General features: G+C 38.7%; 4 protein-coding genes across 6 annotated transcripts; 3 read left to right on the forward strand and 1 right to left on the reverse strand.

Annotated features, from left to right (window-relative positions):
* Positions 1 to 133: 133 nt before the first annotated feature.
* LOC149743741 (dnaJ homolog subfamily C member 1-like) lies at positions 134 to 3,373 on the forward strand. 2 transcript variants are annotated; one of them, XM_089881598.1, is made up of 13 exons: positions 135 to 339; positions 764 to 883; positions 1,056 to 1,138; positions 1,251 to 1,362; positions 1,565 to 1,635; positions 1,685 to 1,837; positions 1,891 to 2,011; positions 2,068 to 2,160; positions 2,279 to 2,441; positions 2,609 to 2,695; positions 2,749 to 2,799; positions 2,860 to 2,993; positions 3,049 to 3,373. In XM_089881598.1, the coding sequence occupies exons 1-13, from the start codon at positions 196 to 198 to the stop codon at positions 3,115 to 3,117; spliced, it is 1,401 nt and encodes a 466-aa protein (XP_089737724.1). In that variant the 5' UTR covers positions 135 to 195; the 3' UTR covers positions 3,118 to 3,373. The 2 variants fall into 2 exon arrangements, with proteins under 2 accessions (XP_089737732.1, XP_089737724.1); XM_089881606.1 differs by lacking the exon at positions 2,068 to 2,160 and having other exon boundaries at positions 134 to 339.
* A 223-nt stretch (positions 3,374 to 3,596) lies between these two features.
* On the forward strand, positions 3,597 to 6,181 carry LOC149743742 (uncharacterized). 2 transcript variants are annotated; one of them, XM_089881674.1, is made up of 3 exons: positions 3,597 to 3,885; positions 4,871 to 4,953; positions 5,009 to 6,181. In XM_089881674.1, the coding sequence occupies exons 1-3, from the start codon at positions 3,691 to 3,693 to the stop codon at positions 5,892 to 5,894; spliced, it is 1,164 nt and encodes a 387-aa protein (XP_089737800.1). In that variant the 5' UTR covers positions 3,597 to 3,690; the 3' UTR covers positions 5,895 to 6,181. The 2 variants fall into 2 exon arrangements, with proteins under 2 accessions (XP_089737800.1, XP_089737808.1); XM_089881682.1 differs by lacking the exon at positions 3,597 to 3,885 and adding an exon at positions 4,056 to 4,820.
* A 10-nt stretch (positions 6,182 to 6,191) lies between these two features.
* On the reverse strand, positions 6,192 to 8,850 carry LOC149743743 (transmembrane protein 236-like). The gene is made up of 7 exons (XM_089881556.1): positions 8,093 to 8,850; positions 7,892 to 8,043; positions 7,550 to 7,621; positions 7,422 to 7,500; positions 7,206 to 7,367; positions 6,479 to 7,030; positions 6,192 to 6,411 (listed from the first exon to the last, which is right to left on the reverse strand). The coding sequence occupies exons 1-7, from the start codon at positions 8,335 to 8,337 to the stop codon at positions 6,192 to 6,194; spliced, it is 1,482 nt and encodes a 493-aa protein (XP_089737682.1). The 5' UTR covers positions 8,338 to 8,850.
* A 36-nt stretch (positions 8,851 to 8,886) lies between these two features.
* Positions 8,887 to 13,662, forward strand: LOC149743744 (membrane-bound acylglycerophosphatidylinositol O-acyltransferase mboat7-like). Its single transcript, XM_089881648.1, has 9 exons — positions 8,887 to 9,063; positions 9,240 to 9,352; positions 9,586 to 9,712; positions 9,910 to 10,027; positions 10,273 to 10,468; positions 10,659 to 10,814; positions 12,128 to 12,292; positions 12,664 to 12,900; positions 13,141 to 13,662. Exons 1-9 carry the CDS (start codon positions 8,971 to 8,973, stop codon positions 13,256 to 13,258), a joined length of 1,323 nt encoding a protein of 440 aa, XP_089737774.1. The 5' UTR covers positions 8,887 to 8,970; the 3' UTR covers positions 13,259 to 13,662.
* The last annotated feature ends 4 nt before the right edge of the window (positions 13,663 to 13,666 follow it).

Here is a 13,666-nt window from a genome sequence, read left to right on the forward strand (position 1 = left end):
CAGAACACCCGTGTTATAACAACTGTCCTTACCCACCATGTGAGGATAAACAATTTATTAAAGCTCTGCTCTCTTTTTTTGTAGCCCTAGTGGTTAAGGTATTTAGAAATGGTTTCCGCTAGATGTCTCCCATGAGTTCCGGGGATTTTGTTAAAAACTCCACGTTGAATATTGGGTTGTTGTTTTCGAATTAAGATGGTTAGGATTCAATTAGTATTATTATTATGTATGTTAACGTGTGCGCATGCGCAATGGGGGTTCTCACCCGAACAAACAGAGATATACGATCTTGTAGATGAAGTGGGAGGAAATTTTTATGAATTTATTAATGTTACCCAGGTAAGGAATGAAATTATTAATTCCCAACTTTGTGGGTGATTGGTTTTTGTGTGACCCAGTACATATATACTTCATAGTGTGAACTTTTTTCAGACACCGGGTTTTCTTGATTTATGTTTAGACACATATGGTTCGTATTACCCCCCTTTACACAGTGCCGGGTATTCTCTGGTTCACAGATGAACACCGCGTCCACTATTTCAAACATAACACGCGTGCCTGTAGCCCAATGGTTAAGGGTTCAAGGCTCGGTGCTGCTCAGACACTTAACGGTAAACCCTGATGATGTCACGGATCACAAATCGAAATAATTTTCAAAGATCTCTCTCGCGTTTAAATAATATACGTTTCTTGACCTTTTGTACATGTCCTTCAATAAACCCTCTAATCCACAAACATCTTATTTTAACCCCCAACCCCCTAGGATGCCGGTTCACCCGAGATTCGACGAAGTTACCGAAAGTTATCGCTTGTTATGCACCCCGATAAAAACAAAACTGAGGGGGCAGAGGAAAATTTCAGGATTCTCGTCGCGATTTATGAGGTGATGTTATTGTGATGTCATAAACATTGGTATTGTTGACCAAACTTTAATATTTGAACATATGAATTTAAACCTGATCAATATCCTAAAACAATATAAAAAAAATCTTAAAATAATAAACGTTGGCGTTTGTAGGTATTTTACTGTGATGTTATAATTGTTATTATTCCAGGTTTTAAAGAATAAAGAAAAACGTGAAATATATGACGACGTTTTGGCCAATGGGCTTCCTGCTGCTTATTTATATGTTCCAAGGTATTATGATGTCATAATGCGTGATGTCATAATATGTGAAGTCACAATATTTGTTGTCATAATGAGTGATGTCACGATGTGTGATGTCATAATGATTCGATCAACATTACAGACAAATCCGGAAGATGAGTTTACTTGAAGTTTCGATGATAATGTCGTTCGTGATGACGATTGGTCACATGCTTATAATGTGGGGGGTTTACCTGGAGAAGAAACTAACTTGGGTGGGTTGAAAGCCTTGTCATGGGGTAGTGGTTGCCTGTAGACCAGAGGTTATGGGTTCGAGGCTCGATGCCGCCACCTTTGTTGGCATATGTTGCTATAGAATATATTCTTTCACTGTTAAAGTAACTTGTGAACTTTCTAAGATTATTAGATCAACATAGTGTGTGATGTCATAATGGTTCATAACAATGGTTATTATAGGATGAAAGAACTTCTCGGAAAAGAAATCGAAAACAAAAGAAAAAAGATGGGGAAGTCCCTGAAATGATAAGGTTTTAATTAATTATAATTTATTCGTGAAAATAATTTTGTTGCTTCCAGTGAAGACTTGATATACAAACCAACATTGGTCGATCTCCTTCCAATTCTGTTCGTTCGTAAATTTTACGATTTCATTGTTTGGTTGCCGGTGTTTGTGACATCACAGAGGGAGCAACGACGGTTGTTGCTTGAAGAAGAAGAGAAGATGAAATTGTGAGTTTACGACGTTTAAGTGTGTGTCGATTATATTTGGGTCTTACCACTAGGGAGCAAGAGAGAGCAGAAAAAGATCGTTTGGAACAATTAGAGAAACGAATCGTCGCGAAAAAGTTGAAGCAACAACGGAATAAAGAGAAGAAAGAAGAATATTTGATGGCACAGAAAATGGTTTGTGATGTCATAATGATGTCATCATTATAATAATGTTGTTTATGACATCATAGAGTGCGGCTTCACTACCAACCTCACCCTCAGTGTTCGAATCACCAACGTCTTCGATCGAAGAAATTGAAGCCATGTTTGTGGAAGAACCAAGGGTTGGTGATGTCATAATAGTTGTTGTGATGTCATTATATTTGTTGTGATGTCATAAAGACTCATAATAGTTGTTGTGATGTTGAATATTACATCATAACGTTGAATATTACATAACAGAGACGTAAGAAAGGAGAATGGAACGAAAGCGACCAATCACAGCTCGTTAAGTTGATGGCCCGCTACCCAGGGGGGACCGAGGAAAGATGGGTCAAAATATCGGGGGAGATGGGACGGCCTGTGCATGAAGTTACGACGAGGGCAAGAATGGCGAGGAATGCGGGTATTTATGTTGTTTCTATGTTCGATATGTTGTTTCTATGCTGTAGTAAAATAGTAATAGGTTTTGTTGTTCGTGACAATACTGTTAAATATTCACGGAACTTTTCCCACTTTACCCCACCCTGTTTATGTTGTGTCTATGTTTATATTTATAAGATATCCATGCAGGTCCCACAAAGCAATCAACCGTAACGTTTAAATCGAAGATACAAATACCCGATGATGACATCACAATGCGGATGGACGAATACAATCGTAACTATGATGTCATAATGTCGTATTATGTATGTAATTTTTTCCTAACATAGAAATAATAACAACCAATCAGAAACAACCAGATATGCATGAAAGAACACAAGGTATGACATCATAATTAATGCTTTTTTATTCCCCTGTCACTTACGTGCCCATTAATACAGAGGTACCGGTTGAGGGGAACCACCCATGGAGTCAGTCCCAACAACAATTATTGGAGAAATCGTTGATTCAGTTTCCCAAGACCTCAACGGAACGATGGGATAAAATATCCAGGTGTGTTCCTGGGAAGACAAAGGTGATGATGTCATAATATATTGATTAATGACGTCATAACCACCAATATTACGCAGGAGGAATGCATTGCAAGATACAAATTCCTCGCGGAAAAAGTTTTGCAAAAGAAGAAAAATAAAAATTGATCTGTTGGTATCAATGAAGGGGTTTCCCCCAAGTAGTTTGAATTATTTATCTTTATCGATTTTTTCGCGGGTCACGTTAATACACATTATGACGTCACTATGCTTGTAAATGGGCATTCTCCATGTCGATTACGTTACATTTAGAACGGTTTATGACGTCACATGAACATTACACAAAGATTTTTATGACGTAACAAACGCGCGTGTTGCAATATTGTTTGTTTTGTGACGAAACACGAGCATTATGACATCACAACTAGAAGTTATTATTTCGTCACAATAGTTATTATAGCAGAGAAAGAATTTCAAGTTACATACGTCACTAAATATCGATACGTCATAATTACGTCACATAAATCTAAAGTTAGCGTCTCAAGGGAGGTTCATAAATATTTAATCAAAAACATCGGTTTATAAGATATCTATGGTGGGTGACGTTTATTGGCGCAATTAACCGGGTGAGGGCGCACTTTGATCGATTTAATTGATTGAACTTTATAAATAGTGAAGTCTTGAATATACATTGTGACGTAGTGAGGTTGATTGTGACGTAGTTAGAGGGTTATTGTTGAGATGAAAAGAAACTCGCTCCGGGGAAACCCCCTGTTTGGGTCCATGATCGCCGCCAGGGTTGGTCACGTGGGTAACGTTAGTCACTCATACGCGTCGGATATTTTGATTCAACCAATCATACCGAGTCTAGTGGGTATGACGTCATATAGGAGAAGATCGTCACTTCCGGTGCTGGATAAAAGGAGATTATCTCAGGTATGTGACGTCATAATAACTATGTTTTGATGAATTAGTGACGTCACGGTTCATAAAGAATGTCGTGTGTCGATCATTGTTACGTCACACACCCTCATTGTTCACAGCCACGCTTCGCTGCGCACGATCACGCTCACGGACAAAGTTTCAACAAACCCATTGTTTCGTCACAAACAGTATTGTTGGAATTCGTTTCAAACAATCCGACTTTCAATGCTTATTGTGACGTCATATCGCTCTTTATTGATAGCGGACAGGTTATAGTTTATTTGTGACGTAACAAGATGTGCAGTACCAGCAGTTATGACGTCACAATCAGTTAAACTTCGCGTGGATCGATATTCGTTTATGACGTCACTATATATATTGTTGATATGTCGCCTCGAGGGATGAAAGTAGCGCATCAGTGACTATTGGTTGGTTGGTTGTGAATAACAATGCTTAGTGTTCGATGGAAAGGTGTATGTGACGTATGTATGACGTCACACAGCGCAGTTGCGAGATAGGGATTGTGACGTCATAATTAATACGATTGTTACATATTGTTTTAATAATTCATGCGTCGCGCGTTTAAATAAATATGTTCATTGTGACGTCAGTCCCTTGTGACATCAATCCCATTATCGCGACTTTATAGATGCAATCCGCTTAAGTGACGCCTGGGAATTAAACATATACCTATGTGACGTCATGAAGGATATGGTTAAATCCGTTGTTCGTCACATCCGGGTTCATAACTTTACGATTGTCACGTCACAATCCCCTTAATGCTTCTTAATAAGAAATGCGGTCGCTTCGAATCGACGAGTTTTGAATAATTTATTCTCGCAATGCGAATAATGAATATCATTGTTTAGGAACTATGACGTAACAATGGAAAGTGTAGAACAGTTGTGACGTGATATTAGCTTGATTGTGATGTCATAATAAAGATGGTAAGTGTAATAACGATTGATTGTTTGTATTTTATTGTTTCTATGTTTAGTCGAACGTACCGAACCGAAGCACGAAAATCGCGTTTCAGAATTGGAGACGAAAAGATGACGAAACAATCAGGAACAATGAACGGTATGTTTGTTACGTCATAATAAGGTTTGATTTAAAACAAATAATATTATCACAGACAACAAGCGTGTCGTCACACAACAAAGAACCAACTGTTACGTCATAGACGTTCTAAGTTCGGGTTCGTGTTCTCGTCATGTGGTGACCTTATAAGGAGATACCCACAAATAAGGCCAAGTGTATGCAGTGTAGCGACCGGGGTTGTTTTGATTCTCTGCGGAACTTTGTGCCTCGTAGTCCCGCAGATTCGCTACAATTTCCCGATGTGGGTTGGCTTGTTACTTACATTGATCGGAGGGGTGGCGACCGTCGTTGGGATTATTGGATTCAAACTCGAATCGTTGAAACTTCAGCGACGTGCGCGATCGAACGCGACGTCTATGACGCAATACACGCCTTCAAAGATAGTTACCGGGGAACCCCCGAAGATGGAAACAGTTATTGAAGAAAAGATTTCTCCGGGTATTCCCCGCCCGTTAACAAGGGACTTACCCCCCAGGAGGAAACTTCCGGATTCACCACGTGGTACCAAGGGAATTCCCCCGCCTTCCTTCTATTCGTCTGAACCCGACTTGACCCCAGTGAAACGGGGAAAACCCCACGATGCATTCCCCCAACCCCATAACGTCACAAGGTACGAAAAGTTTGAACAAATCAACTTCCCCGTCACAGAGATGAAGTATGACGTCATCAAATTAGAGAAGGGTGATGACGTTTTCAGGGGAAATCCCTTAATTGGGAACGAAATATTTGAGAGGTTTCGCGACCCCTTGCTCTTTCGCGCCATCACGCGGATCAAATATCAGTGTGATTGTGAGTTTCATCGGGGTAAGATGGAACGATGTGACGTCAGCGATACATTACGTCATCAGTGTGACGTAGAGTCGCTACGTCATCACAGCGAAGCAGAAAGTGGGAGGGGATTGCGTCATAGTTATCACTGAGTTAACTTTATTACGTCATAGTGCTTCCATTACTTTGTGACGTTATAGGTTTGATAATGACAACATCAGGATAATTTGTGACGTCACAATGGCAAACAATGCACCAACACAATGCTTATTATGTGATATATTTATACCGCCATGTGATTGGTTGATTATTAACCACGTGATCAAAGGTTACTAATGTCTATTGTTACGCCATAAACAATCATATTTGGCATTGTTTTCGTAGTATGACGTCATAACAGAGCAATTATAATTAAACATCACGGTTGTGTCGACAGCGAGCATGAGATCTTACAGTCGAACATCGAGTGAGGTGCAAGACGATTCCGGGTTCGATTCCAGGTCCGACAACTCAACGGCGTGTTCAATTCTTTCAATCGCGTTCATCGCGTTCGCCTCGAAAGCTTCCTTTGCTATTTGTGACGCGATTTCCGGTGTTAACTTTGACCCCCCCCTCACTTTATGCGGGCCAACGGCGTAACTTTCCCCATCCACCCATTCCGATAAAGATCTGCGCATATATACGTCACAAACGTGTTTATGACGTCACATTAGAACTCATGACGTCACAAACTTACTTTTTAACGCTTGAGGGATTCGGCATTGGCGCCTTTTTCTTCTTAACTATAGCATACGTCACTTCCTCAGGTGACGTCACGTCCTGTGGTTCCTGTTCGGGGGAATTCCCTTCGAACAAATCTTCCGACAGTGTTCCTCTGTGACGTCGTGGTTTCGTCACATCTCCCTCATCAGTGACGTCATAATGATTATTGTGATGGTCATAATATTGTGGGTGTGTCGATGGGCGTGGCAGTTCCGGTGTGTCGTTCAAATCGTAGTCATGGTAACGATTGTCTTCCAGGGAGTCGAATGAATCGACCTTTTGCCTCTGATTGTTGACGTCATAATCAACCCTTTGATTGGTGACGTCATAATCGACAGTGTTGATTCGCGGTGTGACGTACACAGTAGATAGTTTGGGCACGATTAAATTGAAATACAGCAATGCTGTTATAACGAAGAAGTTCTTCAATAGAAACAATATACTCGTCACTTGCCCAAACCGCGCTAACATCGATAATCGAAGAACGAAGAATGGACAATCCAACAATATCAACGTCATAATGGGTCTGGGGATAGTGACGTCATAATATGTAAGAAACAGAAGTCAAACGAATAGTTTGCTGTATAACAGAAATTGTTATCGCCATAAATGGCATCGTCAGTCTCTTATTTAAATACAGTAACCTGTATACACAAAGTCCATGATATGTTGCTTTGCTTCTATACATTACACGACCCTACCTGTACGACGAGTCGTGTTTAAGAATGAACGTCGATATTGATATGAAAGATATGACGTATATTGCGTATATCCAGTTTGTTGACGTCACTTCCCCTGATGACGTGGCAAACATCAGTCTCACGTCATAGATGTTAAGAAGATTCGCGATTAACTCTGGTGGTCTGTAAGAATGGGGTGTGTGACGTAACAATCAAACCCAACGTCGCACAACAAACCTTTCGTCCGTCCACGCGGATGAATATTTTGGACGCGGGATAAGCGACGTCACAGACCCTCTGCTGCTCGGCGGATAATCTATTACGTAATGACGTCATTGTGACGTAATAATGGTAATTATATTTACCTGTTATCGAGTTGACGCTTGGCACCGGATGTGACGTACGTAGTTTGTAATTCTTCAATTTCTCGCTCCAATCTATAAACATAATACATGTGTGGTGTGGCGATAGAAGTATGGCTTGTTTATTCATGGGGCAACGTTGGGCGAATGGACATCAATTATTTTATTTCTTTGAATGCGGTAGCGAAGATTAATTGATTCAACAAGGAGAAGGGAATCAGTAGCAAAACGAAAGTTGGTAAATCACGCTACGGGTAAATGCTGTTGAAAATTGCCAAATAAAATATGACTGCCAAACCCAACGAATAAAGACAAATTACTCTTCGGTTATGACGTCACACTCACCTGTAACAAGCAGCATTATGACCAACAGCTCAACGCACGAGTTTTGGAAATCTTTATTTTCATTGAAATTATTGGCGAACTTTGTCCCTACCATGATTATGACGCAACACGGAAGTGACGTCAGTATGAAATATAATAGGATGGGTGGCGACCTGTGATTGGTTGGTTAGTTTGAATCCTGGCTTCTCATTGGTCGCTTACCATTGTCCATTAAACCACGTGAGTAACTTCATCCAATCAAATACGAGTTTGACAGGTAACCATAACAACAGTGTTGACGCAGCTACGTAACCAATGGTAACCGACACAACCAACCAATAAGAAGCCTTCATTTGTTCCAACTTCCCGAATTCGACCCCTGTGACAAACAATGGGGTCGCGAAGGCCGCCCATTGCGTCACTTCCGCTACTATCTGCTTCACTAACTTTGGGCGGATTCTATTCATTATCTACCGATTGTGACGTAACAGACTGCATTACCTCCCTCAGCATTGTGACATCATAATATGCATCCGCAACACACACGGTCGTTCACCGGTTAATAATTACATTGTGACGTCATAGACGATATATATCGGGCGTAAACTTTATTTGCCTTTCACCATGAATACAATGCATTGTTACGTCATTATAAAATATTCATGAATGAGCGATTATTATTCAATGGGATGACTGTGACGTCATATACGTAGCCATACCAACCACTGTAAACACTCGATAATTTAAAGCCAACAATAAACATTGAAACGTCATAATACCATACGTTTTTAAATATTATGACGTCACACAATGTTAAAACAATTTTGTTTGTTCCAAACAAAGACCATTGTTAAAAATACCATTTGTTGCGGTTACGTCATCATCTTATGACGTCACATTTATAGTTTTGATGACGTCATGACAGGTTTCCCATAGAAATACCAAGTTATTTTGATTTATTCGGGGACAATTTAATCTTTTTGTGATGTCTATGAAATCGTGTTCACCGAATCGGAACAACAAAAATAAAAAAAATTCGCGCGATCCCCGGAAGTTAGTTTGTGACGTCATAATCACATTGGTTTTGTAATAATAGAAAAATGAATGACGAAATAATATATTCGCTCATTTTATTTTTATCGATCGTCGTTGGATTTCCTTTAAGAAAATTGAAATCATTTAAAGCGAAACAGGTTCGATTTTAAACATTATTTCTTTAATAAATTAAATTAAAGACCCCCTACACATGCGTAACTACTAACCCCAACCACTAACTTTTGTTTGTTTAACAACGAATTCTTCACCAGACACTAAGTACCAAATTAATAATTGAATCAATATATTATAATATGTTTACCTTCTCACCCAGATAGCGACAGGAGGGTTTGGGTTTCTGGTCGTGTTCGGTGTTTGTGGGTTTGATGGATTATATTCGTTTATCGCTTGTGTGGTCAATACGGTCATCATAAAGTGTTTAAGAAGGTATTGTATGTTGTTTCTATGTTATGTGGTAATGTATGTTGTTTCTATGTTATGTGGTAATGTATGTTGTTTCTATGTTATGTGGTAATGTATGTTGTTTCTATGTTATCTGTCACTGGTTACGGGCTCAATGCTGCCACCATGCCCCATTGTATTTGTCATTTTGCTCTGTGTCGATAAATAAGTTACATTCATACAATCAATATGTATATATTGTTTCTATGTTTCCACAGGAAAACTGCGTTTGTTTCGTTCATTTGGTCGTTTTCATTTTTATTGTTTTTCCGATGTGTCACATGGTTCGGATTGGAACGGCCGTCAGCGTTGGCGAATGCTGTCCAACTTATGTTAACATTAAAGGTGGGATGCCTATGTTGCACCAATGTGTGTGAGGATATTGATAGGCGTAACATGAGGGGTGGATGGGGGACATTCAACCCCAACTTTAATACATGAGATTTTAAACCAGCTTTTAGCTTGCTGTTAAGTATAACTGCACTAAACTCCCCCCCCCACACCAAACAATTTAAACCACGAAACCTATTTTCCCCCAACAGTTGGTCAGCGTTGCCATAGAAATCCAGGATTACCGTTCAAACAAGCGTGGCTTGGTATCGGAACCAACAACAATGGACATGTTCTGGTATTCCTATTGTTACACAGGACTATTTACAGGTAACAATGTTGATTATTACATCATAATGTATGATGTCGCTCTATCCCAGAGGTTATCGGCTATCGGGTCAAAGCTCAATGCTGCCATTGTGGGCGTATGTTTCCTTCGGCCAAACATGTAACGGCAATTGCTCCAACCCAGTGGTCACCTGTAAATATGAGGTGTATGAAACAGAACACCCGTTTTTTAATGACTGTAGTTGCCTCGTCAGGTAAATATAAACAACTAACACCCCAACAAACAGGCCCCTTCTTTAAATACCGAACTTACCATGATTACCTCGCCAACGAAACCCAAACCTTTATCCCTTGGAAGAAAGAAGTTTTCACTCGCTTGCAAAACATTGGGATGTTTGGTGTTCTGTACGCCGTGGTTTCGTTTAATTTCAACATCAACGTTCCAAAGTCGGATGCATTTTACGAACAACCATTCTGGTTCAGGTGGGTGTTTTGCCAAACATAGGGAACCTCATTGATTAATGTGGTGAATGCAATATACTTTGGCTCTGTTTGTTTGTATAGATATCTAAGTCATTTAGGCGAAAAACTGAGATGCTAAAACATATATTGTCACCCCTGTTCTAAAGTAAGGGAAAAATGCCACTCATCTCACCCCCTAATTCCGCCGCAGGTTGTTTTACATGGTACCCATATTCTTTATCGGGAGGATGAGATTTTACTCGGCGTGGTTATTAGCTGAATGCTCATTTGTCACTCTCACATTGGGGGCTTACCCCACCTCTAGCAAACCAAGGCCGGGTAACGGACCAACTCAGGATAAACAAGAGTGAGTTATTGTGTTGTGTAAAGTATGTAATGATACATAATATGTTCTGTGTCTTAAAGCAGTGGTTCCCAACTCGTTTTTAAGGCGACCCATTTTAAAAATAAATTCAGTTCGGTAAAATCTTGCGACCCAAGCATATATTGTCGTAAAATTTTAAAAGCCATACAAGATTGCATTGCAAACGGGTAATCCTTTAGCTGGTGGTCAGTGACAATTTTGGTTTCTAAATGTCTTATAGACCTTACTGATACCCACTGTTTAATTATTTTTGCAAAAAAATCGGGTGTTCGTGTCTAAAATTAACTTTAAAATGCGCGAAAACATGCTTCGTCACCGTAATTTGCCTGACCTGCGTAAGGTTAACGCTTTATTACGTCACATTAGCGGTATGTTACGTCACAATAGTGATATATTACGTACGTTACAGTACGTTATAATCCTGTTTTCGCAGTGTTTTATGTTAGTTAAAGCCCTGCTTAATCCAGCCCTAACTCTTAACCCCTAACTCCCAACCACTAACTCCTAACAAGCAGCACTGCAAAAGCATTAACTTTTTCAGAAAATAATATGTTTATCAAATCACTAATGAGCTATAGCTGTGCTCGCTGGCTATCGGTGAGTTTTGGCGTTGCTTTACGCGCGTACAAAGCATTTTTTGCAAACATTTGTATACTTTACTTAAAAAGCAAATATCCAAACTGTTTTCAAGCACCTGCAGGCTAAATAATCAAGGGGACAATCGCTATTATGACGCAAACAATCAACGTGTGAATTGCTATTATGTCGTAATTAATTGCCAGGTCAAACAATCGCTATTATGATGCAATGAATCCACGTGTGAATCCCTCCTATTACGTAATAAACATGCTGCCTGGTTGAGGAAAACATCGTAAATATGAATCAGTTCTACTTCTGTAACATTTTTAGGTTGTTCACCACCGCCTGTTGCAATGTTTAATAGGCAAGTTACATTTAATTTAAACGCAACTATGACAAACTGACAAAACCAAACGACCCAAAAAAATTATCAGGCGACCCAACTTTGGGTCGCGCCCCACGTGTTGGGAACCACGGTCTTAAAGGAATCCAACATGTTTAACCCATAAGAGCTGTTAGTCATAGTCTCATGGATTCTTAACTATTACTTAGCTCCCCGCGACGTGGAAACAAGGATTATGTATTATGGTGTTCAACATTGGTTATGAAGTGTAACAACCTCTAAGCATGAATTAATATTAATTATATGTAATAGTTTATATATATCTCTAATTAATGATTTGCATACAATAATAAATGTAATACATTTGTTACAGAGGAGACGATAGTTATAGTTTTGAAACAATCCGAAACATTGACCCTTACAACTGTGATTTCACCTCAACCATTAGACTTGGTATGCGGAACTGGAACATGGGGGTTCAGTGGTGGTTGGCTAACTATATTCATAAAAGGTGGCCTCAGAATATGAAGCATCTAAGGTGGGTGTCTGTTACTTTATCTGTGGGTTTATGGGGGTTGTATTTACATTCGGACATAATTGTTGTTTTATTAAAATGGTTTAATATTATATATTACACTGTTTGTAGGGTGTCATATTTTTTTATTGAATAAATTTTGTTTTAATTATTAGCGTTTTCTAACAACTGTAGTTTTCCCGTGTTTTTAGCTTTTTGTATATTACTACAAGCTTCGTTAACATTAGGAAAAGTAGAAAGTAGAAATTAATTTTGTTTATAAACACATTATTGTAAACGCAGAGTTGCATCTTCATAATAGTTATGTTTATCCTATATTGTTATTGTAGGGGTTAGGTTTGTATGGTTATCTATTTATAAACATGTTGTAACAGAGTAGCAGGGGTGATGGGTGTAAGTGCGTTCTGGCACGGAATCGAACCCGGATTCTACGGAGCTTTTCTCAGCATGCCTTTGTTCATGCTGGCTGAGGATCAATTGCAAAAGTTGAAGGTTTATCTTCCAACCAAAGTACAAGATTCATATGATTGGGTTCTTTGGTTCTTTAAGTTCCGTGCGTTTGAATATATGTACATGGCGTTTGCTTTGTTAACATGGGAGGACACGTACAGGTAATCTACCAATGTTGGGATCTTATTTAAAACAAAATAAATTATGTTTATTTTTTGGGTTAGGAAGATCAGAGAGTCTTTTTAACCGGATGCTCTTTAACGATAAAATTGTCGTTTAACTGTTAATTGTTTTACTTTGTTGTGTCTTGAAGAGTTTATACATATGTTTATATATGTTGTATAAATCAATGAAATATTAGTTTATTTATTTTTGATTAATTAAAACTCATATTTTCACAGATATTGGAAATCTATTTATTTCTGCTTTCATATTATCGCAATAATCATCATTATGATATCACACCTGTTTCGATCCGTTATAAGGAAACCTCGTTCCAACGAAGAAAAACTGAAATAAATTTGTTGTTTGTGTATTATGTGATTTACCATGCGTCATAGATGAATTACGTCATAGTTGAATTACGTCATTACTGAACTACCTTATATTTGGACACTTTTATATTTTTTTTTGGATAATCTTTTACAAACTTGGTAAACCTAAATAAATTGCTGGTTACCAATTTAAATAATTCCATATAAACCCCTACATGCAAGTGGTTCCCAACCTATGTTAGCTACCATATGTGGAACGCCAGTGGTTTATTTAGCTTTACAAACACATGTTATTTTTCCCTCGAATACGGAAACGAATTTTCTGTTAATTGCAATGTGATTATTTTAGTTCTGAAATAACTGAACTGTGTGTTTGAAATTGTATGCAAGATATTTTTAATCGAAATAAAAACGAAGACGAGAAGCTTACTCC

This window comes from Ciona robusta, chromosome 1 (assembly GCF_009617815.1).
Source record: "Ciona robusta chromosome 1, ASM961781v2".
Classification (NCBI taxonomy): Eukaryota; Metazoa; Chordata; class Ascidiacea; order Phlebobranchia; family Cionidae; genus Ciona; species Ciona robusta.